This window comes from Bos mutus, chromosome 2, assembly GCF_027580195.1.
Source record: "Bos mutus isolate GX-2022 chromosome 2, NWIPB_WYAK_1.1, whole genome shotgun sequence".
Taxonomy (NCBI): Eukaryota; Metazoa; Chordata; class Mammalia; order Artiodactyla; family Bovidae; genus Bos; species Bos mutus.
In genome coordinates this window covers 18,358,036-18,384,984 of record NC_091618.1, presented here as the reverse complement: position 1 = coordinate 18,384,984, position 26,949 = coordinate 18,358,036, and the positions used below count along the sequence as shown (strand labels likewise).

The 26,949-nt window shown below is 42.2% G+C and overlaps 1 protein-coding gene across 1 annotated transcript in view; it reads right to left on the bottom strand.

The window, feature by feature from the left end:
- The window catches only part of DNER (delta/notch like EGF repeat containing), a 390,856-nt gene that overhangs the window by 93,389 nt on the left and 270,518 nt on the right, over window positions 1-26,949 (bottom strand). The window contains exon 8 of the mRNA XM_070379858.1: window positions 1,885-2,109. Coding sequence (XP_070235959.1) covers window positions 1,885-2,109 — 225 coding nt within the window. The remainder of the gene's footprint in view (window positions 1-1,884; window positions 2,110-26,949) is intronic.

The following is a 26,949-nucleotide window of genomic DNA, read 5'->3' as shown; positions in this document are numbered from 1 at the left end:
GTGTATACGGGACTTCCATGGTGGATCAGTGGTAAAGAACCAGTCTGCCAATGGAGGAGACACAGACGGGTTCGATCCCGGGGTCAAGAAGATCCCCTGGAGAAGGAAACAGCAACCCACCCCAGTATTCTTGCCTAGGAAATCCCATGGACACAGAAGCCTGGTGGGCTACATTATATGGGGTCACAAAGAGTCGGACTCAACTTAACAACTAAACACGTGTATATATGTCAATCCTAAGCTCTCAGCTCTTACCACTCTTCTGTCCCTTGCTGTGTCTACATGTCCATCCTCTACATCCAAGTCTCTATTCCTGCCCTGGAAATAGGTTCATCTCTACCATTTTTCTAGATTCTACATATGCCTGCCTGCCTTCTTAGTTGCTCAGTTGTGTCCGACTCTTTAGCAACCCCATGGACTGTAGCTCACCAGGCTTCTCTGTCCATGGAATTTTCCAGGCAAGAATACTGGAGAGCGTTGTTATTTCCTAACTCCAGGGGATCTTCCTGAACCAGGTATCAAACCCATGTATCCTGTGTCTCCTACATTGCAAGCAGATTCTTTACCCATCAGGGAAGCACTCTATAGATTCCACATATATATGTTAATAAAAACATACAAGGATACTTAATATAGAGCTTCAAATACCAAGAAAGGGATACTGTGGGTGACTGTGGGAACTCGAAGGAAAGCTGATTCAACCTCAGAAGGGGAAGTTTGCAGGCGAGATGCGATGACAGAGGAGCAGGCACTCCAGGCAGGGGGCACTGCATAGCAGAACCAGGAGTGGAGCCAACCAGGGGACTTGTCGGCCATGTACATGGGCCAGAGAAGTGGGGCAGGGATCACTGGGCTGGGAAGCATTCTAAAGAGCCAGCTCATGCAAGGATGCAGACGTGGGGAGAATATAAATCAGAGGAAAGACAGAGCTGCCGGTGTGCGTTCTTTTCAGAGCTGTGCGGACACAAACTTTCACTAGTAACTACTCCGACTTCTCAGTCTCAAAACTTTCACAGTTGACAATCAGCAATACAAATGGAGAAGACATCCGGAAAATAAATGATGGAACTTGTGAACGTTTACACAGGAAGCCAAAAAAGTCCTCTAACATGAACTGTGCCCCAAGTAAGAATTTTAAATGATGATAAAATGCTGAATGGACTGCATTCTGCTTTGTGTGCATGTGAAAACGAAAAATATTCCATTAACCTCAGAACCCAGTAATAAAAGATATATAATGCAGGAAAGGCTCTGAAGTGACCTATAGTCAATTGTCCAAAATAATTAAGCTATTATCAGTCCACGGGGTCTCAAAAAGAGTCGGACATGACTTAGGGGCTAAACAACAACAAAAAGATTAAGCCTGGTTTTCATTTTCTTCATTTTGCTGACTTATATTTTCTTCTTTTCTATAATGACTGTGGAATGCTCATGAAAAGAGGAAAGGGTATTTTTCAAAGCCTGCCTAAAGGGAGTTTAAAAAGAAAGGGTGTTATAGTTCTCAGGCAGCATTAGTGGTAAAGAATCTGCCTGCCAGTGCAGGGGACTTAAAAGATGAGGGCTGGATTCCTGGGTTGGGAAGATCCCCTGGAAGAGGGCAGGGCGGCCCACTCCAGTATTCTTGCCTGGAGAATCCCATGGACAGAGGAGCCTGGTGGGCTACAGCCCACATGGCTGCAAAGAGTCAGACACAACTGAAGCGACTGAAGACACACACACACACACACACACACACATACACACACACACACACACACACAAGTGGGGTCCACTTGGATGGACAAGCAAACCCCTGCAGCGGGCCAACCTGTGCTCAGATGCAAAAGAAAAGTTAAAGATTGGGGAAGGAAGGAGAGGACTTCCCAGCCCGGCCACGGTACCCACCTGGGTCACAGAGGCACTTGTAGCTGGTGCCCACACTGCGGCACGTGCCATGGGCGCAGGGGCTGAGCGCACAGAAGTCCACGAGCTGCGCACACGCCGGGCCCGTGAAGCCCGCGCTGCAGCTGCAGCCGAAGTGCAGCCCATCAGCATAGCAGGTCCCATTGTTCTGGCAGGGCGCCGAGGCGCACGGGTCCACCTTCTCCTCGCAGGTGGAGCCCAGGTAGCCTGCGGAAAGATGCAGAAGGGCGGAGGGGTAAAAAGAAACATCACATTCCACTTAATCACCGAGAAACTCGGGCTGCTGTTCAGAACTCTGCTTCATCATCAACTGATGAATACCGCACCACCCAACCAGGCGGGTTTTCTTTGCTTTGGTAACCAAGGTATTTCCATTTTGGTGGAAATATAAAATGTATGATTGCTTAGGTGTAGCAATGGCAACCCACTCCAGTACTCTTGCCTGGAAAATCCCATGGACGGAGGAGCCTGGAAGGCTGCAGTCCATGGGGTCGCGAAGAGTCGGACATGACTGAGCGACTTCATTTTCACTTTTCACTTTCATGCATTGGAGAAGGCAATGGCAGCCCACTCCAGTGTTCTTGCCTGGAGAATCCCAGGGACGGAGGAGCCTGGTGGGAGGCCGTCTATGGGGTCGCACAGAGTCGAACACGGCTGACGCGACTTAGCAGCAGCAGCAGCAGTGAGATACAGGGAGATAGATACACTGGGTTGGCTGAAAAGTTCATTTGATGGGTAACACCCTCTGGAAAACCCGAACAAACTTTTCTGGCCAACATGATATGTATATCTATGTATGTACAAAGTAGAAAGATGGCAAAAATAAATTAATGGTGATTGATTTTAGGAAGCTGGGACTGGGATCAGTGGAGAGATTTCATCTCTTATTTAATACACATTGCTGGAGGAAGATGTTCCTTACTTTGTTTTAATAGATGAAGAATAATCCTGAATTTAAAACCTTAAATCCATATAAAACAGGAAATGTGAAAAATATCATTTCCCACCTTTATTCCTTTGTTCCTCACTCCTTTCTCTAGAATAACCCACTGTTAGCAGTTTCTTGAATATATAATTTTTAACAATTTGGTCATTGCAATGGAAAAACAAACTGGGTGTATGCATACAATGGAACACTATTATGCAACAAAGAGGAAATAAATGTTCTGCCGCGTGTGCCAACATCATTGTTGGTTAGTCGCTAAGTCCTGTCTGACTCTGCGACCCCATGGACTGTAGCCCACCAGGCTCCTCTGCCCATGGGATTTCCTAGGCAAGAATCCTGTGGGTTGCCATTTCCTTCTCCAGGGGATCTTCCAAGGATCGAACCTGTGTCTCCTGCATTGGCAGGCAGGTTCTTTATCACTGAGCCACCTGGGAAGCCCTGTGCCAATGTGGATGAACCTAAAGGACATACGTTAAGTGAAAGAAGCTAGATACAAAACACCATCTGTTGTATAATCTCATTTATAAGGAATGTCCAGACAAAATAAATCTACAGGTAAAATAAATCTCTATATAAAGTAGATGAGTGGTTGCCTCGGGCTGGGGTGGGAAGAGGGGCTGACAGCAGATGGCATGAGGAGGCTGAGGTTGATGTAAATGCTCTAATGGATTGCAGATTGTGGTGATAGCTGCACAACTCTGTATATTTACTAAAAAGCACTGAATTGTACTTTAAAAATGAATGAAATTTATGACACGTAAATTGTACTTCAATTAACCTTTAACTTTTTTTCATTTTAAATGTATTTCTTGGGCATATGATTTTTATGTTGTGTGTTTCAGTATTTCTCAATTAAAAAAAATTACATATCCTTCTACTATATAGCACAGGGAACATATTAAATATCTTGTAATGAACTAAAATAGAATCCGAAAATATACAACTAAATCACTTTTCTGTACACCAGAAAATAACATGACATTGTAAATCAACTCTACTTCAATTAAAAACCTTTTTTTAATTATGTTTATGTGAATCTGTAGGTCTGTGTGTCCAAGTAGGTCTTTAATAATACTTGAGTAAAACCTATTCTTCTAATATTTTAAGAGCAGTTTGGAAATAAAGTGAAGACTATTCAGTTTTAGAAACAAATTTAAATAACTTTACTCATATACAGTTTTTATTTCAATATTCTATTTCACTTTTCTTATCTAGATTTAAATTTATATTAACCATCTTCACACAGAACACTCAGCAATATTGGCAACCTTTGTTGTTAAGGACACAGTGAATATATAAACCAAACAAAATTAGTTTCCACACTTTAAACCATCACTCGTAAATTGGCAGTATCAACTTGAAATTTTTCTCTACAAAAATAGAAAATTCAAAACCTTCCATTGCTATTCAACATTTTATAAACTTCCCTATAGCTTTTAAATTTTAAATATCATACTAAAAGTGTACCACATGATCGGTATTGATAACACTTGAATTCTCCAAAGAGCCCCTCTGCAGCCAAAAGCGGAATGTAACTCCATTCTTCGTGAGATACATTCCATTTTATTCTGAACGAAAAGAATATACTTAAATATGCATCATATGGAAAATTCAACAACGAAGGTAGTCCTGACCTCTCTCATTTTCTACCTCACCCCAAAAACAAGGCTGAAATTATTTTTTTCATCAAGTTGTTGTGGGTTCTAAAATGATAATAGCAAAATTTCTAGAACAGTTTCCATTCCAGTGCTGAATGAATGAATGAATGAAAAATGGTAAAAATAACAGTCACAACTGACATCCACTCACGGCTGAGACGTACCAGACACTTCTAAGCCTTCACATGCAGTAGTTCACTTAACCCTGGGGTAACTGCATGATGCAAGAACTATTAATAGCCTTATTTTTAAAAAGAGAAAGTGGTGACCCAGAAATGTGAAGCATCCTGTTCAAGTCTACCAAGCTAGTGAGACAGACTAGACAAAGATTTTACAACAACATAACACTGTCAAGCCAGAGACCAATTGATGGTGGAAGAACTGAAGGGTGGGCAGGGCCTAAGGACACAATGCAACAATAGTCAAAAATTCAAATGCCAGCAGGAGTCCAGCAGACTGTGTTGATGAAGGAAGTGGGCCAGTTATAAAGCAGTGGGGAATGGCAGGGACAGTGGCTAACTACAGAAGGCATGGCCTTCCAAACAGGGTGCCCACGATCCCCCTGAAGCCAACAGCTGCCATTGGAATGTTAGACCATTTACCATACCTTCTAAATTTTCAAGGAGTATTTGAAATCCAGATTCTTGTGTGAACCCTTACTATTTTACAATGTTGATAAGTCATTTCTCTGGGTCCTGTATATGTGGTTTCTCAGTCTGACAAAATGTTAAGCACAGGCTTTGGAGTCAAAAGAAATTGGATTCAAAAACCATCTCTGCCCACTAAACTGGGACTGTGAGCAAGGACTTAATCACCCTCATCTGTTTCATGGAATGGAGACAGCAATGCCTATAGCATATGGTTTTTATGAAGCTTAAATGCAAAAACCTACACAAACATTTGGTATGATGACTGATAAGTAGTGTTCAATAAGAAGCAGCTAAAATTATAATCCCCTTCATGGATCATAACCTTGTCATGCCAAAGGGGCTTGCATAATGCAATGAAGCTATGAGTCGTGCCATGCAGGGCCACCCAAGATGCACAGGTTATAGTGAAGAATTCTGACAAAACTTGGTCCACTGGAGGAAGCAGTGACAAACCTCTCCAGTATTCTTGTCACGAGAACCCCATGAACAGGCAACAAGAAACGACACCAGAAGATGAGCCCCCCTCCCCCCCAGGTCAGAAGTGTCCAATATGCTCAGCTCCAGAAAGAATGAAGCGGCTGGGTGAGAGTGGAAATGATGCTCAACTGTGGATGTGTCACATAATCACAAAATTATGTGATTCCCAGGTTTTCCAGATGAGAACAATGTGGATTATTACCAACTGCAATGGAAAATACAGGAAGAGATTCCCAGGGGAAGCTTATGATTCCCAGGGGAAGAAAAGACAGGCAGAGGGACAGATGGATGGATAGACAAACGGATGGATAAATTTTAAGAAAAGAAAGTGAAAGTGAAAGTCACTCAGTCGTGTCCAACTCTTTGCGACTTCATGGACTATACGGTCCATGGAATTCTCCAGGCCAGAATACTGGAGTGGGTAGCCCTTCCATACTCCAGGGATCTTCCCAACCCAGGGATCGAACCCAGATCGAATCCCGTACTGCAGGTGGATTCTTTACCAGTTGAGCCACAAGAAATGCCCAAGAATACTGGAGTGGGTAGCCTATCTCTTCTCCAGGGGATCTTCTTGACCCAGGAATCGAACTGGGGTCTCCTGCATTGCAAGTGGATACTTTACCAACTGAGCTATGAGAAAAGATCAGAAAAGTGAACATCGAAAGGAGAGTTGCCTGAAATGTCACTGAACCCTGTCTAAAAGCCAGGTGGGCTGGCCCAGACCACCCCACTAGAGGACAGGAGACCCCATGGAGCAAAGCATCCAGCCCAGTGAAGCCACCCCAGACCAGTTAGCCAGACTGTGGCCCTCTGAAATCCAGCCCAAACTGCCAACCCCACAATCATCATGAGCTAAATAAATAATTGTTGTCTTAACCACTAAGTTTTGAGGTGGTTTGTTATGCCGCAAAAGCTGATTGACACAGGAACAGGAGACACAGCACTGTATCTAAACAGGATCTAAATAGGAATGGAAGCCAGAGGGAGGCCTTTGTTTTGTTTGCTTTATGTAAAAAGACTTAAAAGACAATTGAGGGACTTCCCTGGTCGTCCAGTGGTTGAGACTTTGCCTTCCAATACAGAGGGTGCCAGTTCGATCCCTGGTCAGGGAGATATAATCCCATGTGCCTCTTGGTCAGAAAACCAAAACATAAAACAGAAGCAATATTGTAAAAAATTCAGTAAAGACTTTAAAATGGTCCACATTGAAAAAAATATTTTTCAAAAAAGGAGGAATTGATTATGTACTAGAAGAAAATTTAACTAAAGAAAGGATCAATAAATGTTTGTTGAATATCTAAAAGATTCACTGCTATTGAATCAGGAATCCTTCATTTTATTATTATAAATAAATAATAATTTCTTTTCCTTTTTCTTACCAGTTCAAGAAAATATAAAAACAAGATGAGAATGCATAATGTTTTATACTTTCAGAGGATCTTAATATACCTCAGGAAATACTGAAGACAGAAGATCCTTTTAACATATTATCCTAGTCTGAAAGAAAGATAATGTAATCTAAAATGTCATTGTTATAAAGGATGATGACAAAGCAAAAATGAATTCAAGCTGTATCTCAATACACTTGATGGAAATGTATGCGATTTAGGGCAATTATGGAATAATTTTCCTGGCTTACAAGATCATTAATGAACAGTACATGCTAAGTTGCTTCAGTCATGTCTGACTCTTTGCGACCTCATGGACTGTGGCCCACCAGGCTCCCCTTACCATGGCATTGTCCAGGCAAGAATACTGGAGAGGGTTGCCATTTCCTCCTCTAGGGGATCTTCCCAACCCAGGATCCTCTCTTATGTCCCCTATATTGGCAGGTGAGTTCTTTACCATTAGTGCCACCTGGGAAATCCAATGAACATTAGAAAAGGAACTGATTCACAGATTAAGTGCTGAGCCAATTTTCAAAATGCCATTTGTTATAGGCCAAATGTTTAGGTCCCCTCAAAATTAATATACTGAAGCCTTATCCCCACAATGTGATGACATGAGGAGGTGGGGCCTTGGAAAATCATTAGGATTAGATAAGGGTGGAGCCCCCATGATGGGATTAGGGGCCCTGTAACAAGAAGAAGGTGTAATCATCCTTATGGTAGAGGCAGAGAAGAACTAAAGAGCCTCTTGATGAAAGTGAAAGAGGAAAGTGAAAAAGCTGGTTCAAAACTCAACATTCACAAAACTAAGATCATGGGATCCAGTCCCATCACTTCACAGCAAATAGATGGGGAAACAATGGAAACAGTGAGAGACTTTATTTTCTTGGGCTCCAAAATCACTGTAGATGGTGACTGCAGCCATGAAATTAAAAGACACTTGTTCCTTGGAAGAAAAGCTATAACCAACCTAGACAGCATATTAAAAGGCAGAGACATTACTTTGTCAATAAACATCCATCTAGTCAAAGCTATGGTTTTTCCAGCAGTGTATGGATGTGAGTTGGACTATAAAGAAAGCTGAGGGCCGAAGAATTGATGCTTTTGAACTGTGGTGTTGGAGAAGACTCTTGAGAGTCCCTTGGACTGCAAGGAGAGCCAACCAGTCAATCCTAAAGGAAATCAGTCCGGAATATTCATTGGAAGGATGGATGCTAAAGCTGAAACTCCCATACTTTGGCCACCTAATGCGAAGAACTGACTTACTGGAAAAGACCCTGATGCTGGGTAAGATTGAAGGTGGGAGGAGAAAGGGATGACAGAGGATGAGATGGTTGGATGTCATCACCGACTCAATGGACATGAGTTTGAGCAAGCTCTGGGAGTTGGTGATGGCCAGGGAAGCCTGGCGTGCTGCAGTCCATGGGGTCACAAAGAGTCAGACATGACTGACTGACTCAACAACAAGAAGAGGAAGACACACCAGAGTTTTCTCTGCCATGTGAGGACATAGCAAGGAGGCAGCCATCTGCAAACGAGGAAGAGAGCCCTCACTAGAACCTGACCCTGATGGCATCCTCATCTCTGACTTTTTCATGACACAAAGAATTCAGAGCTGGGAAGCCAAAGCTTCAATCTTACTTGTGTGTGACCATGTTCATGAATTGGAAGGCTTGATATTATTAATATGCAAATTGATTCACTGCAATTACCAATCAAAATCTCAGATGGCTTTTTTAAAATAAATTAACAAGGTGACTCTATAATTTATATCAATACACAAGGGACCTACTACCCCAAAAATATTGAAAAACAGGACAAATTTGGAGGATTTACACTGGCTTCAAAACTTAGTTTAAAGCTACATTAATTAAATCATGATTATTGGGTGTCTACTATTTGCAATTCAATAAATCAAATTCTGATTGATAAACCATATTGGCACAATCAAATAGCTAGTTCTTGCATGTCTTAGCATCCTCATTTGTTAAGAATTAGATTATAGAAGAGACTATAGCTGTATATATCAAGTAGTTATAGTTGTGTTAGCAGAGAGAAAGAGACAAATTCTGGTGTTAATAGTAATAGCAAATACTGAGTTCTTTTTTTTCTGAGTTCTTATATATCAGACACTATGCTAAGGAATTGGTATCTATCTTTTATTTATCACAACCACTAACTCAATTAGGGTCTACCATTATGGGGTTGCAAAGAGTCAGGCACATCTGAGCAACTGAACTGAACTGATTATCCACTTTTATAGAAGAAGGCCTAGAGACTTGATATTAGGGAACTAGTCCCCCAGGGACACTCAGTAGGTAGGAAAAGCAAGGTTCAAACTAAGGTCTGTAAACCACAGCTGTGCTCTTAAGCCCCATGTTAGGCTTCCTCGAGTAAGGGTTTGCATAAAAGCACTTGAGAAGTTGAAGGTGCTATGCTAGCATATGGAATTAGAGTCAGATTAGACCCGTCAGTGTCCTTAAGTCTTAAATTTAAAACAGCTTTAGAAAACAGAAACTACTTAGCAATGATGATTTTTGAACTCAGGGCATTTGAAATGTCCCAAGACTGACTAATTCTCAGTATTTCCAATATCACATGCAAGATATTTTTTAAAATATAAAAATAAAACTTGAATCCTAAGGAGTAAACTTATTTCATACCACCTTACCTACCAACTCCTTATAAAATTAGAAGTTATCTTTATATTCATCCAAATATTTTAAAAATCATCCAAAAATCAAATTTAGAGCCATGATGCCAACCAATGCAAGCCCGACCTTCCAATGTGTTGATCAAAGCTAGATGTTAGCTAGTTTATGGTTCTGGCTACTCTGCATCGAATAGGGGCATTAATGTATAACTTTTTAAAATTGTGAATCAAAACTGGCTTGGAAACATGATGCTGATCACAGAAAGCCTGAATATTGCATGAATTTAGTTTCAAATTTTAAGCTGCATCCCAGATAAGAAACACTGTACATTCAATATACATATAAAAATATAAGTATCTTTGGAAGTGATCCCAAACTCAGACATGGCAAAATATGAAATGATTTTTCTGTATAAAAATACGGAAGTCAGTGACCCAAAGCTACAGCAGACAGGTGTAAAATGAAGCTCAGCACTGAATTTCCAGAATGCAGGGAAGTTCTGAGAACGCTGGTAGAAAGATGCTTTACACCACATGGTAGAAATGGCCTTGGATCATCTGAAACTCAGCCAGGATATATTTCATCTTTCCAAGAACCATTCTAAAAATGGACCAAGATTCTCATTCACTCTATTTTCTCCTCTGCCTCTCCCTCCATCCTCTTTCTCTTTACACATACACACAGACACACATTACATAGAAAGAGCTTTAAACTCTATCTCCTGTCCCTGAATACTGTTACCAGTTCTAAAAGTAATTATTTTAGAGAGCTTTTCGGAAAGCTTCTCTTTTTATCAGTATAACCCTTGAGAACTTTGGTCAGCCTATCAGTCATCTCTTAAGGTAAATGATTCTGAAAATTCCTCTGGCAGAATATGCAAACCAAATTAGTTATGGTGGCAAAGGCAAGAATGTTGGAAAACAAAATTTAACATTCTTGGGTTCAACTACCTTCCTGGATACATTCAAACTCCAAACCGTGAAGAACTCTATATGGAACAAGTGAAGTGCAGTTTGGTGGAATATTGCAACATAAGTAATAAAAATAATAATAGTAATGTCTCTGAAGCCACTGAAAGGTCAGTAAGTTACTATAACAGAGGGATAATATGTAAGTCCTAAGTGGATGCTGATGAACTAGTACATCTGGATTTTCAGTCCTACTTGAAGAGTAGAAAATGAAAGGTTATTTGATAATGTTAACCAAAAGGTGCAGAGAGAATGATGAAGATGGTGATATTTCTTATTTGGAAGAGTTTATTTCAAGCCATATGAACCTCCAATGACGGACATCAGGAAATGTTGGAAGGAAAATGCAATAGCTCCAGAGAAAAACCTCTATTTCAAACACATGGAAGCAACATCAGTAGCCAAGAGATTTAAAACAGCCCATTGCAACAAGAAGAAAGTTCAGAAAAGGATGGAAGATTTAAGGAGTACAGAAAATAAAATGGAACTGCCAAAGAAATCTAATGAATGAGGGGCTAATATTTAAAAAAAAAAAAAAAAAAAAAAAAACTATGATTTAGATAATGGACTGTTGCTTCAAATTTTGTATTTGAGCCAATATTTACATGAATATGCCCGCTCAACATTTACTATATAAATAAAAAGTCAACATCCTTGAGATATACACGTTATGGAAATCAGATATTTAAGACCGAATGAAAGCATTTCCGGAAGATTTTAAACTACAAAACAATGAACTCACTCTATCTAAAAAGCTATCAAGATGTCAGAAGTTCCTGCAATATTAATAAGGAGAAAATGGATACAGCAATACTGGCATTTTTGCTGAGAGTGTAAAGATAATTTACATACAAGAAATGCTGTGCGTAGGCATTTAAAACTTAACTCATGATTTCACTGTCTGGGCAGATGGTTCAAGTCTGAAACCTGGGAATCACACCTGATGCCTTCTCTATCTTAATCCCCATATTGAATCAATCAGTGGTTATTAATTTGAGCTACCAAATACTTTGGGAACCTGGACGTTTTGTTTCATCTACGCTTCCACCATCCTAGCCAAAGTTACAATTACTTCTCTCCTCATCTGTTACAACGGTTCCCTCTGATGAGATTCCCTGTTCATCTTTCCCCATCACCAATTCTCCCAAGAGCAATGAGCATTATTTTCTTAGAATGTACATACTACCATGGCTTCCAGTTACTGTTAGAATACAATTGGACCTCACCTCCATAAGCATCAAGCCCTGCAAGCTAGGACTCAGCTGACCACTTTGGCCCCTCTCTCTAGAAGCCAGCACACTGGCCTCCTTTGGTTCCCCAAAAGACCACATACAGCCTTGCAACATGCCATCTCTGTGGCCTGGACATTGCTGGTCTCCTATCTGCCTCATAGTTGGTTCCTTCTGAGGTTTGGGTTCTCAGCTTCAAAGTGAGAGAAACGGGTCTTCTCTGATCATCCTAGTCTAGATAGGCCTTTCTTATTCTGTATCACTGTGGCCTGTTCACCACCTTCATAGGACCTCTTTGAATCTGTGTATTCCCTATGATCTGTCTCCCATGGACTTTCTGGATGAGGAGTCATGGGGATTCCTCTCACCCTCGAGCCCCAGCACCCAGCATGGTGGCCACTCTGTAAATATCTGTGCCATAAACGGGCAGACGACTAAATGGATAAATGACAGAGGATATACTCTAACAGACATTATACATTAGGGCAGTTAGCAAAACAGGATTGATAACGATGTTTTAAGTTTGGGGAGTTATGGTGAGGAAACATGAAAAAGATGATTGGTTATTCCCTTTTTAATGATAGAGGTATAAGTGAATTATTGCTGAATCAAGCTGAAGGGAGACGGGGTAGTTCATCTAAGTGTCTTGATGAGCAGCAAAGGGAAGCAAGGATAAAGAAGAGCTTGGACTCTCAAAAATGTATCCTTTAATTGAAGCGACCAGGAGGGCATACCTAGGATGATGCAGGAACAACTTGAGGTCGTTTCTTTTTCTTTCTGCAAACATTTTACTGAACGATTCCAGTGTAACGTGAGGTTGGAGGGACTGGCCCAGGCTATCAACATGGGGTCAGTGTGTGTAGCCCAGGCTCTAGAATGGCAGAGATTCCAAAGAAAGGATTATTACGAGGGTGCAGCAGGCCAGGTAAACCTCCTGGGAGAGTTGGGTTTTGTGCTGGGCTTCAAAGAAAAGCCCAAGTCTCAGCTGGGCGGAGGAGGACAAGGAATGATATTAGAACCAGAGAAGAGGTTTTGGCTGATGTTTGTGGAAAACTTAATTGAGACCACATTTGTTCTGGTTCTCAGAAAGCAGACAGTTATGTAAGATAAAGAGGAAGAGCGAGGAATATCTAGGAAAAGCAATTACAAAGCCATCAGACGTAAAAGGCCCACAGCAATTACATATAAAATGTGACTTTTCATTTTTAAGAAAATCCATTTGAGAGAGTAAAAACCACCTTAAGGACTTTCTCTTTAGGAGAACAGAAAGACAAATTTAGAGCTAAGACAGGAAAATGAAAAATAATTAGGAAATAGAGGAATCTTAAATCAACTTTTCCCCAGTTTAGCCGAAAAAAGAGAAGGCAGAAGAGATGAAACTTATTTAAAGTAGATGAATTATATGAGCAAAAATAATTGGCCATTAACAATGGAAATTTAGAGGTTTAGTCAGAAAGCTCTATGATTTCCTTTGGGCATTCATTTATCGAACCTGTACTAATTGAGACCATGTGCCAGGCACTGTTCAAATCTTATATTCTGGTAAGGAAAACAAGTAGAAAGACAAGCAAATAGACATCTGATACATACTACTGAAGCAGGTAAAGGGCAGAGAATAATGGGGAGTGGGGGTGTATTAAATAGTGTGGTCAGTGAGACCTAAATGACCAAGGGGCATGAGCGATCTTCAAGCCAGGAGGAAGGGCTCCCGCAGGTGCAAATGTCCAAAGATCATTGTGTCCAGAGGTGAATGGTGCCCCCGGAGGACAATTCTCGTAATTGTGCATTTTAAGGGCTTTCCTGATAGATCAGTTGGTAAAGAATCCGCCTGCAATGCAGGAGACCCAAGTTTGATTCCTGGGTCTGGAAGATCCGCTGCAGAAGGGATAGGCTACCCACTACAGAATTCTTGGACTTCCCTCATGGCTCAGCTGGTAAAGAATCTGCCTGTCTGCCTGCAATGTGGGAAACCTGGGTTGGGAAGATCCCCTGGAGAAGGGAAAGGCTACCCACTCCAGTATTCTTGGCTCAGAGAGTTCCATGGACTATATAGGCCACGGAGTCGCAAAGAGTCGGACACCACTGAGTGACTTTCACTTTCATTTTCAAGAACAACAAGCTGCCAGCAAAGAGAGTAGCAAGAAATGATGCTGGGGAGGCAGCCAGAGATGTGTAAGCCCTGGACCACATTTCTGATGGAAAATCACCTGAGGTTTGAGAGACGTAGGCTGGAAACATGGGCTTTCCATTTCAGAAGGATTACTTTGGCTATTGTGTGGGAAATGGACTGAAGAAGTTGAGAATGAATCACAAAGAGAAGCCAGGAGCTTCCATAGGAGTCCAGACAGAACTGGAACCTGGAGCAACTTCCCTGGAAGTCCAGTGGTTAAGAGTTTTCATTCCAATGCAAGGGACACAAGTTCAATCCCTAATGGGGGAGCTAAGATCCTACATGCCTTGGTTTGATCAAAAGATTTTTTTTTTTTTTTAAAGCCAACATACAACTGGAACCTGGAAAAACCCAAGAGGCTAGGAATGTTGGACAAATAACAGAATCATTCTCTCTGACATGAGAAAGAGGAAAATTTCCCTGTAAGAGAGTCAGAGGATTGCCTTCCATATGTAAGAAGGATCTTGATGTCTCAGTTTATGGAAATTCTAAGTTTGGAGAAAAATGGAAAAAAAAAGTCAAAGACAGGAACTAAGAAATGAGAAACAGAATGAAAATATAGGTCCTTAAATGCCTTCCATATAGTACCCAGCAAGTTCACAAGACAAGAATTATCTCATCACAGTATGAAACTGAGGCCCAGAAGGGTTAAGGAACTTGACCAAGTTCAGTTCAGTTCAGTCGCTCAGTCGTGTCCAACTCTTTGCGACCCCATGAACCACAGTACACCAGGCCTCCCTGTCCATCACCAACCCCTGGAGTCCACCCAAACCCATGTCCATTGAGTTGGTGATGCCATCCAACCATCTCATTCATCCTGTCATCCTCTTCTCCTCCTGCCTTCAATCTTTCCCAGCATCAGGGTCTTTTCAAATGAGTCAGCTCTTCGCATCAGGTGGCCAGAGTATTAGAGTTTCAGCTTCAACATCAGTTGTTCCAATGAACACCCAGGACTGATCTCCTTTAGGATGGACTGGTTAGATCTCCTTACAGTCCAAGGGACTCTCAAGAGTCTTCTCCAACACCACAGTTCAAAAGCATCAGTTCTTTGGTGCTCAGCTTTCTTTATAGTCCAACTCTCACATCCATACATGACTACTGGAAAAATGATAGCCTTGACTAGATGGACCTTTATTGACAAAGTAATGTCTCTGCTTTTTTATGCTGTCTAGGTTGGTCATAACTTTTCTTCCAAGGAGTAACCAAAGCCATCAGATAATTGACAGAAGTGAAATCCAACATAAATCTGTCTCTCTCCAAGGACCTATGAATTTCTAGCCCCAGTTTCTTGATCTTTTTTTTCTTTAATAACACTTATTTTCATGAATTTTAAATAGGCTGTGAGTGGAAACACCTAATTTCCACTTCCATTCAAAGAACTTCAAAGGGGTGCTAAGCCCTGTTGCCAGGTTTGACAATGTCAAGATAGTACCAGACCCAGGGTTATTATTATCCCCTTTGTTGTGAATGTCAGGGTTTCTGTTGGCAAAGAAGGCTTTACAGAAACTTTCTTGGACTGCTCCAAGAAATTAATCCTTGAGGGAACTCTGCAGCTCTGCACTTCAAGCAAGTGGCTCTCAACCCTGGTGGCCAAGGAGCCACCTGGAGAGTTTTTAAAAATCCAGCGCCTGGTTCCCAGCTCCGGGGCTGCTAATGTAATTGGCCTAGGTGTGGCCTGTCATCAGGATTTCTATAAGGAGGGTCCACCTTTCCTTTATACAGTTTTTGTCTCTGCTGGTAGACACAGTGTTCTTTCTATTTAGGCCTGAGGAAGAAAATACATAAACTATAACAAGTTTCAATTGGCTTCCCAAGTGGCACCAGTGGTAAAAAAAAAACTCGCCTGCCAATGGAGGAGACATAAGAGATGTGGGTTTGATCCCTGGGTTGGGAAGATCCCCTGGAGGAGGCCAAGGCAACACACTCCAGTATTCTGGCCTGGAGAATCCCATGGACAGAGGAGCCTGGTGGGCTACAGTCTATGGGGTCACAAAGATTATAGTTTCATAATTGCCTTTTTTCTCCCACCCAAGACAGATTTCATCTTTGCACAGGGTATGATAGCAGTCTACTGCTACAGTGTTTATTTACTACTTTTAATCCCCTGAAATTCATTGTCCTTTATTTTTACAACTATGTGCCAATTTTTCTGTTTTCATAAACCAACATGCCTCTTTTTTCAGACCTTACACTTTGATGGAATGGACCCCAAATGCCAGATCCAAGGGTGACCTGGTGTCTAAAGTCTGGCCAGCCAAAGCATTCCATACCATGGCTACAATGGTTCAGGGGTGGCCAAATGTCTCAATTCAAAACAATCCCAAGTCAGCCTCATGGCTCTTGATTTATTGGGAGAAGACAGACTCTGCCCAGTCATTTTGACAGTGGACCCAATATAGATAAGACTGTTGGTGAGATAAAAACTTAGGCTTACTGACACTGAAGCCCTGGATCAAGCCATGCCTGAATTCATCCTGAATATCTGTAACATGAGCCAATACACTTCTTTGTTTTTGCTAGCCTATTTGAGTGGGATTGCTCGTTACTTTAAAATCAAGATTTTTAATGGATTCAGAGATGTTCTAAAAATTGTCTTGTATGGATGACAAAAGGCTACCAACTAACCTAGCTAGTCCTCCTAAGAAACATATAATAATAATTAAAAATCACAAATGTATGATAAGAGTAAGGAGAATGAAAGACATATACAGAAGAGCAGCTGTGGTCTGAGGAAATGGGGTAGAACAAGAAAAGATTTCAAAGCATCACTAGGAGTTAGATATAATCTAGACCCTTGCAGAATTCTCAAAGACTTCAAATAAAAGACAAGGATTGCTTGGATTTTTTTTCATTTGATTGGAATTTCTTCCACCGAGTCACACCTCTTTACCTGGACCACAAGGTTTCCAGGTTTGCAAAAGTTAAATACAACTTGTAAGCCCTTTTAAATGGTAGTTCCAATCCCAGGAGTCTGGCCCATGGAAACAGATGATGTGTACGAGATGTTGTCAGTGACATGATAAAACACAGCAAAAAATAAAAAGTGAATAAATCTCCCCTTGGCAGACTCCATTTTCTCAGGGATCCTTAAAATTTGGCATTCCTCATTCTGTCCTGGCCCCGCTTCTCTTCCGGGCCACGTTCTTGCACGGAGGGCAGGGGAAGGGGTTGGGGGAGGGTCTTACGTATACCCATGGCTGAAAATTAGGACCTATAAGTAGAAACTTCCCAAAGTGACCTTTCCAGCCCAGTTCTCTCTCCCACGCTCAGCGTCATTTTTCATTTGACAATTCCACACTCCTATCTGACTATTCCCTGGGCTCCTCGTGTTCATGTCTCATCCTCCCCTCTCATCAGAGCTGCTCATCACCCAAGTGCACCTCCATACAAGAAGGTGCCTAAAGCCTATGAAAGCTCTGCTTGCTCTGCCTGGCCCGCCTCCTCCTCCTCTTACAGCCAGTCCATCTGTGTTCCTGTGTCTCCTAAGCACCGCACAGCTCACTTAACTTACGGCAACAGAGTCCTAATAGGTTTCTCTGATTTTGGTCCTCCTCCAGGCCCTTCCTTCCCCTTCAGCCACCACGGTGGTGGTAGTTTAATCACTAAGCTGTATCCGACTCTTTGTGACCCCATGGACTGTAGCCTGCCAGGTTCCTCTGTCCACAGGATTCTCCAGTCAAGAATACTGGAGTGGGTTGTCATTTCCTTCTCCAGGGGATCTTTTCAACCCAGGGATCAAACCTTGCAGGCAGTCTCCTGCATTGTAGGCAGATTCTTTACCTACTGAGCCACCAGGGAAGCCCTAAATCCCTCCCAAACACTGAAGTTCTACCCTTCCCCTGCTAAGACTATTCATGGAGTTACTCTTGAGTGACATTGAATCGCTTTATTATGGTGTTTAATTGGAAGAGTAGCATTGACATATACATATACGACCATGGGTAAAATAGATAGCTCGTGGGAACCTGAGGTACAGCACAGGGAGCTCAGCTCGGTGCTCTGTGATGACCTCGGTGGGTGGAATGGGGTGGGGTAAGAGGTTCAAGAGGGAGGGAATATATGTAGACATACAGTTGACTCATTTCTTTGCACAGTAGGAACTAACACAACATTGTAAAGCAAGCATACTTCTAAAAAAAATAAAATAAATTAAAAAAAAAATTTAAGGCCCTCACTCATAGTCACTGGAAGTGTTGCTAAGTCTAGGCTAGTTAGGGGTTGGAAATGAGGAAGAGATTCCATAAATGACAAATTCTTCATAGATATTACAATCAAATATAATTGGGTCGATTTAAAAGAAGAAGTGGGCAAAGGGGCTATATTATGTAAGGATGTCTAGCATGGCTCCTAGCACATCTCTAGCCTTTATCTTCCCTCCATCACATTCTGTGTTACAGCTCTGCAGAATGTCCTTTTGTTCCTCAAATATATCACTCTCCCACTCCCCTGCCCTAGGCTGTCAACCCTCTTCCTGGGAGGCTCTTGCTTTTGCCCACAGCCCTCACTGATTCATCTTGCTCCTGCTTCTACTTTGGGTCTTGGCTGAAACATCAGCATCCTTGGAACACTTCCTGACTTTCCTCTCAGGCCCCAGCCTTGGTGAAGCATGCTTCTTCTCAACCACCCAATTACCCGGGCCCAGCCCCATCAGACCCCAGATCCTATCCTCACACCCGTTCTTCTATAAGCCCCTGAGCTGGAGCCCCACCTGTCTTGTTCACTCCTGGATCCCTTGTGATCAGTTGCCACAAGTTAGGTAATCAATAAATGGCATGTGAATAATTAAGTCTTTTAGTAAGTTATCATGCCACAATCGTATGATGGAATAAAACACAGCCATTAATAACCACCCTTTAGAAAAACAATTTAACAATACAGAAGAATATTTGGAACACACACTGTTCCTTTTTAGAAACTCATTACAAAAGACAATGCACAGTGAGATCCAATTTCAGTTTTCTGAAATGTATAATAAAAAGGAGATTTCAAAGATGTGTGCCTAGAATTTAAAATTATCTCTCTGGAGGATACAACTGTAGGGCTTTTTTCTTTGAGCTTATCTAAGCATAGATTTCTTTGATAGTCAAGAAAAATGATGAAAAAGTATATAAAATGTTATACGAAGTCCTGGGCTGTCACAGAAAAGAGAGTCTGAGTTGAGCGCAGTGACAGTGGCCAGTGGTGAGTCAGGTCGTCCTAGGGAAAGGCTCTGGCTCACAGTGACCAGAAGCGTTGCTAAGTGTAGACTAGTTAGGACCTGAACATGAGGATGGGACTCTGAAAACGGCAAATTCTTCATAGAAATTATCAGTTCAGTTCAGTCACTCAGTCGTGTCCGACTCTTTGCGACCCCATGAATTGCAGCACTCCAGGCCTGTCCATCACCAACTCCCGGAGTTCACTCAGACTCACGTCCATTTAGTCAGTGATGCCATCCAGCTACCTCATCCTCTGTCGTCCCCTTCTCCTCCTGCCCCCAATCCCTCCCAGCATCAGAGTCTTTTCCAATGAGTCAACTCTTCGAATGAGGTAGCCAAAGTACTGGACTTTCAGCTTCAGCATCATTCCTTCCAAAGAAATCCCAGGGCTGATCTCCTTCAGAATGGACTGGTTGGATCTCCTTGCAGTCCAAGGGACTCTCAAGAGTCTTCTCCAACACCACAGTTCAAAAGCATCAATTCCTCGGCACTCAGCCTTCTTCACAGTCCAACTCTCACATCCATACATGACCACTGGAAAAACCATAGCCTTGATTAGACGGACCTTTGTTGGCAAAGTAATATCTCTGCTTTTTAATATGCTGTCTAGGTTGGTCATAACTTTCCTTCCAAGGAGTAAGCGTCTTTTAATTTCATGGCTTCAATCACCATCTGCAGTGATTTTGGAGCCCCCCAAAATAAAGTCTGACACTATTTCCACTGTTTCCCCATCTATTTCCCATGAAGTGATGGGACCAGATGCCATGATCTTCATTTTCTGAATGTTGAGCTTTAAGCCAACTTTTTCACTCTCCTCTTTCACTTTCATCAAGAAGCTTTTCAGTTCCTCTTCACTTGCTGCCATAAGGGTGGTGTCATCTGCATATCTGAGGTTATTGATATTTCTCCCAGCAATCTTGATTTCAGCTTGTGTTTCTTCCAGCCCAGCGTTTCTCATGATGTACTCTGCATATAAGTTAAATAAGCAGGGTGACAATATCCAGCCTTAATGTACTCCTTTTCCTATTTGGAACCAGTCTGTTGTTCCATGTCCAGTTCTAACTGGTGCTTCCTGACCTGCATACAGATTTCTCAAGAGGCAGGTCAGGTGGTCTGGTATTCCCATCTCTTTCAGAATTTCCCACAGTTTACTGTGATCCACAGAGTCAAAAGCTTTGGCATAGTCAATAAAGCAGAAATAGTTGTTTTTCTGGAACTCTCTTGCTTTTTCCATGATCCAGCGGATGTTGGCAATTTGATCTCTGGTTCCTCTGCCTTTTCTATAGAACAGTCTTATGGACTCTGTGGGAGAGGGAAAGGGTGGGAAGATTTGGGAGAATGGCATTGAAACATGTATAATATCATGTATGAAACGAGTTGCCAGTCCAGGTTCGATGCACGATACTGGATGCTTGGGGCTAGTGCACTGGGACGACCCAGAGGGATGGTATGGGGAGGGAGGAGGGAGGAGGGTTCAGGATGGGGAACACATGTATACCTGTGGCGGATTCATTTTGATATTTGGTAAAACTAATACAATTATGTAAAGTTTAAAAATAAAATTAAATTAAAAAAATAAAATAAAATAAAAAATAAATAAAACCAGCTTGAACATGTGGAAGTTCATGGTTTACATATTGCTGAAGCCTGGCTTGGAGAATTTTGAGCATTACTTTACTAGCGTGTGAGATGAGTGCAACTGTGCGGTAGTTTGAGCATTCTTTGGCATTGCCTTTCTTTGGGATCGGAATGAAAACTGACCTTTTCCAGTCCTGTGGCCACTGCTGAGTTTTCCAAATTTGCTGGCATACTGAGTACAGCATAACCAAATATAATTGGGTCAATTGAAAAGAAGAGCAGTGGGAAAATGCCTGCAGAAGAGGGCTATATTTTGTAAGTCAAAGTCGCTCAGTCGTGTCCAACTCTTTGGGACCCCATGGAATATACAGTCCATGGAATTCTCCAGGCCAGGCTACTGGAGTCGGTAGCCTTTCCCTTCTCCAGAAGATCTTCCCAACCCAGGGACTGAACCCAGGTCTCCCACATTGCAGGTGGATTCTTTACCAGGCTGAGCCACAAAGGAAGCCCATATTATGTAAGTAGAAGCTTAAACATCTGTCATCAGATGCCTTTTCTCAATATGATATCAGGTCACATGAGAAGAGAACTAGATTGGGAAAACAGCCAAGGAAAGATTTATTGAACCAAAGACAGAATTTGACCAGGTCATGAACAAGCATTACTCCCCCAGCTTTATTTGTTCAGTTTGTTTCAGACCTGGGTCTCCCTATGAGCTCCACTGTAAGATGCTGGTAGGAGTCAGAGCCTAGATCTGAACAGTTCAGAATCAGACCCAACACTGTACCAGATGGTATTTGATCCAAATGAGACAAAAATTTCCCTCTAGCCTCCTCCAACAGTTACAGTCTAGAGAGAGGTACATTGAAGCGGATAAAATCTGTTGCAGGAAAAAAATGAAAATTCCATTTATTTTTAAGTTATTTGTTTTTTATTGGAAAGGATCTTTGTTGCTCTTAAGAACAACTATATGGACATTCTGCTTCTGATGTGGGAAAGTAAGCTTTGAACAAGGGAAAGTGTTAGTCACTCAGTCATGTCTGATTCTTTGTGATCCCATGGACTACAGCCTGCCAGGATCCTCTGTGGAATTCTCCAGGCAAGAATACTGAAGTGGGTTGCCATTCCCTTCTGTAGGGGATCTTTCCCACTGAGGGATCGAACCCAGGTCTCCTACATTGGAGGCAGATTCTTTACCATCTGAGCTCAAACCCAAGAACAAACAGATTGGTCCACAAATAACTGAATTCCAGACCAAAACACCCTAGCACTACTTCATGACTCTGAAAGTGAACAAAAGCAGGCAGGTTGTGGAGAAGAGTCAAAATACAGTCAGCATGGGCTGAGGTTCAGGTTTAGGAAGCCCCACCCTGCAGGCATCCTTAACTGGACCTATGGCCCAGAGAGGCCAAGACACTAGCATCAGGACTTCCCTGATGGTCTAGTGGTTAAGCACCCAGCTACCAATGCAGGGGACACAGGTTCAATCCCTGGTCGCGGAAGATCCTGCATGCCACAGAGAAACTAACCAACCCCATGAGCCAAAACTACTAAGCCTGTGCTCTAGAGCCTTGGAGCCACAACTCCCAAAGCCTACACACTCTAGGGCCCAAAGCCACCGCGATGAGAAGCCCATGAACCATAACCAAGAGTAGCCCCCGATCACCACAACTAGAGAAAGCCCATGCACAGCAAGGAAGACCCCATGAAGCTAATTTAATTAATTTGCTAATTAATTAATTTCAAAGGAACAAGGGGAAGGAGTGCAAGACAGGCACCCCATAAGGAGTGAAAAGGTTCTGGGAAAGAAGACAGTTAGAGACGAGGGTCCCCAAGTTCTGTATCTGAACTCTGTCCATGTCTCTCAGTGACCCTAAACCATACACAAATGGGGCACCGAAAGCCAAAGGTTGAGATTCAATTCCCTGCCTCACTGCCGCTATCACTGAGCTTGCAATGGATCTAACAAGTAAGAGTCGCCTGGGTACATTAGTGAACACTGGTTAATCCATCTTGGCTAGTTTCCTTCCACACGAAACGATACTGTTGCTACTGTTTCCAGCCCTTTATTCATTCATGAATTCAACCTGGCTCACAGGTACTCCAGAGATACAGAAAAAAAAAGTTCAGCATCACTGCCTTGAGGAAGTTGGGAGTCCCAGGAGAAAAAGCAGAGCTGCACCCAAGCAGCTGTCACACAAGCTAGAACTTGACCAGAGAAGGAGCTTGGTGCAGCAGAGAGAACACGGACTCCAGAATCAGACAAAGCTGAGCTTGAACTCTGGATCCACCAAGACCTAGAGCCTCAGAATCCACCTTGTACAGCAGTTGTGGGAAATAAATAGTGGTCTTTATCTTAATCACTTACTCTATACGAGGCACTTCCTACGCACTGTATAGGGCTTCCCCAGTGGCTCAGACAATAACAAATCCACCTGCGATGCAGAAGACCTGGGTTCGATCCCTGTGTCAGGAAGATCCCCTGCAAAAGGGAATGGTTACCCACACCAGTGTTCTAGCCTGGAGAATCCCATGGACAGAGGAGCCTGGAGGGCTACAGTCCACGGGGTCACAAAAAGTCAGACACAATTGAGCCACTAGCACTTTCACATGCGCTGTGTACTAATTTAGTTCTTATAACAACTCACTGTGAAGTGAAAGTGGCTCAGTTGCGTCCATCTCTTTGGGACCCCACGGACTATACAGTTCATGGAATTCTCTAGGCCAGAATACTGGAGTGGGTAGCCTTTTCCTTCTCCAGGGGATCTTCCCAACCCAGGGATTGAACCCAGGTCTCCTGCATTGCAGGTGGAGTCTTTACCAGCTGAGCCACAAGGGAAGCCTATCACAACTCATTGGGTAGATATCATTAATACCACCACCCTTACTCTAGAGATGCAAAAAATGAGGCACAGGGAACTTTTATTGGAGTATAATTGCTTTACAATGTTGTGTTAGTTTCTGCCGTAAACAATGGGAATCAGCTATATGTACACATGTAATCCTTCCCTCTTGAGCCTCCCTCCCACCTCCCAGCCTTACCATCCCATCACACGAGGTCAGCACAGGGCACCAAGCTGAGCCCCTGTACTCTACAACAGCTTCCCACTAGCCATCTGTTTTACACATGGCAGTGTATATATGTCATTTGCAGTGACTTGAATGAACCTAGAGACTGTCATACTGAGGGAAGTAAGTCAGAAAGAGAAAAACAAGTACCATATACTCATGTATATAAGTGAGATCTAGAAAAATGGTACTGATGAAACTATTTGCAGAGAGAGGCATAGGGAATTTCAGTTTACTTGCCCAAAGTCAGTAAGTACTAAAGTGATCACGCAGATTAAGACTCAGGCAGCAAGGCTGCTTGGCCCCCGCTACGTTTTGTTGAAGAACAACTTCAAGTGGCAAACACGGGGCTTTAACACACAGTAGGCACTCCACAGGGGGCATATACCATCACGAGTGTTATTGTTACTGCTGATGCCACGTGATTACAATGGAGCCACAAGAGAGAAAGAGCTGAAGTTCAAGGTGTTTACCTGCAATAATGGTAAATAATCTTCATGTGCTTGACTGGACACACACATTAAGAAATCACAATTAGTGGTGACCTCTCTAGGTATATCCTTCCTCTTTTTCAAAAGAAAAGCACCAGGCTATCATTATTTATCTCTTCATTCACTCATCACACTGTCACTTTGGACCCCATCTGCTAGCACTAAACCGAGTATCACAATGGTTCTCAAAGGGGAAGTATTAATAGAAATAAAGGTGAGGGACAGGCTCCACCACTCACTAAAGTGAGTGCAGCTGGGAGAAGCAAGCAAGCAACAGGCTTTGCAGTGTTTTGAGACAATCTCAGAGAAACTGTGTCATGTGGGGAAAAGAAAGAGAACAAAAAAGAAATATGAACTTAAAAAAAAAAAAGAAATATGAACTTAACCCTAAATCAAAAATTAATTAGCATGCACCAAACATAGAAATAACATTTTTACTCACACTTAATAAGTCTTAATACCCTGCTTTGTTTCCAAAAGATGAAACCAGACACCACTTGGAACTCCAAGGATCTCAGCTATTACAATTCCCCAATGAAGTGGTGATTTAGGGATAATGCCAGATTTTAAAAGAATAAGAGCAGTATTTTATTTGGGCTTTTATGAGGACATGTTGCACATTTCTTAAATAAATACATGCAGTTTCATATGATCCTAAGAGAGTACTTTCACCAAAGCATACATACCAAGATCCTGGGGAAAACAACCAAATCCCAGGACTATTAATATATAAGTTCTAAATCCTGATGGGGTAACATGCCCAGTTTCTGAACAATACACATTATCTCAGAGATAAATTTTATGACATGTGTGGCTATTGCCTATAAATCAATTTAAGATGAAAGGCATTACCCTGATATTTGAGTTGGACAAAAGGATTTATGTGGCTAGATTCCTCAAAGCTATAAAATGTAGAAAAATAAAAATAGTTTGGATAAACCCTTGGAGGGTGTTGCAGTGGGGTTTAACCTACAGGGGCCTTTGGGCTGACATTGGGTTTTAGACTCAAGCTTTCCTTAGAGTCGTTTAGAGGTTATGAAACTTCTCTGTATAAACATCACTTGAAACAACAAAATGGATTTATTGACTGAGCAAGGGGTTCTTAAACTGATATATTTGAATCAAAGACTTAGAAGTAGGGACCCTTAAAGGTAATAGTGAGCCCTTTTACAACAAGGAAGCGCGGCCGGAAGAGATAAAAATGACATGGCTTTCCCAAGGTCATATGACTACATTCCCACCACCCCCACCATCATCATCACCATCATCAGACATTCGTTCCGCACTTAGCCAAGGGCTAAGCACAGTGCCAAGGGCTTTGGGGCTTTTTCTATTCTTCAACTGGTAAAGGATTTACAACTATCATTCTCCTTTCCTAAATGAGGAAAATGAGCCCAAATATCTGTAAAAGAACTGGGTCCAGATTTCAAACCCAAGCAGTGTGACCTGAAAAACCCACATTCATAACTACGCCACTTTCCCACTCCTCATCAGGCCCAGACTCAGGTCCCCTGATTTCCACGCCACCAAAGGCACCGACTGTCCACATTTGGCAATGGAGCCTCCATGTTACATGATCTGCATGTCTGTACAGACGGCCACATGAAAAGATGCTCAACATCTCAAATTTAAATGCAAATGAAAACTACAATGAATTTTTGACAAGTTTTGACAGAACTTTAGGTCTCAAAAGACTTGTGTAAGTCTACAATAAACCTGGTTTTAGGGATAAACAAACAAGTGAGCTCCCTGGTGGCTCAGCAGCACAGAACCCACCTGCCAATGCAGTAGACTCTGGTTTGATCCCTGGGTCACGAAGATCCCCTGGAGAAGGAAATGGCAACCCACGAACAGTTTTCTTGCCTGGAGAATCCCATGGACAGAGGAACCTGGCGGGCTACAGTCCATAGGGTTGAAGAGTTGGATAGGACTTAACAACTAAAACAATAACCAGCAATCTCACTCCTGGGCATCTTTCCAGACAAAACTATAATTCAGAAAGATACAGGCACCTCTGTGTTCACTGCAGTACTACTTACAACAGCTAAGACGTGGAAATAACCTAAATGCACATCAATATATGAATGGAAAAAGAGGATGTGGTACATATATACTATGGAATACTGCTCAGCCATAAAAAAAGAATGAAATAATGCCATTTGCAGCAACCTGGATGGACCTAGAGATTATCATACTAAGTGAAGTCAGAAAGAGAAAAACAAATACCATATGGTATCACTTATATCAGAGATACCAAAGGAACATTTCATGCAAAGATGGGCTCGATAAAGGACAGAAATGGTATGGACCTAACAGAAGCAGAAGATATTAAGAAGAGATGGCAAGAATACACAGAAGAACTGTACAAAAAAGATCTTCACAACCCAGATAATCACGATGGTGTGATCACTCACCTAGAGCCAGACATCCTAGAATGTGAAGTCAAGTGGGCCTTAGAAAGCATCACTACGAACAAAGCTAGTGGAGGTGATAGAATTCCAGTTGAGCTGTTCCAAATGCTGAAAGATGATGCTGTGAAAGTGCTGCACTCTATATGCCAGCAAATTTGGA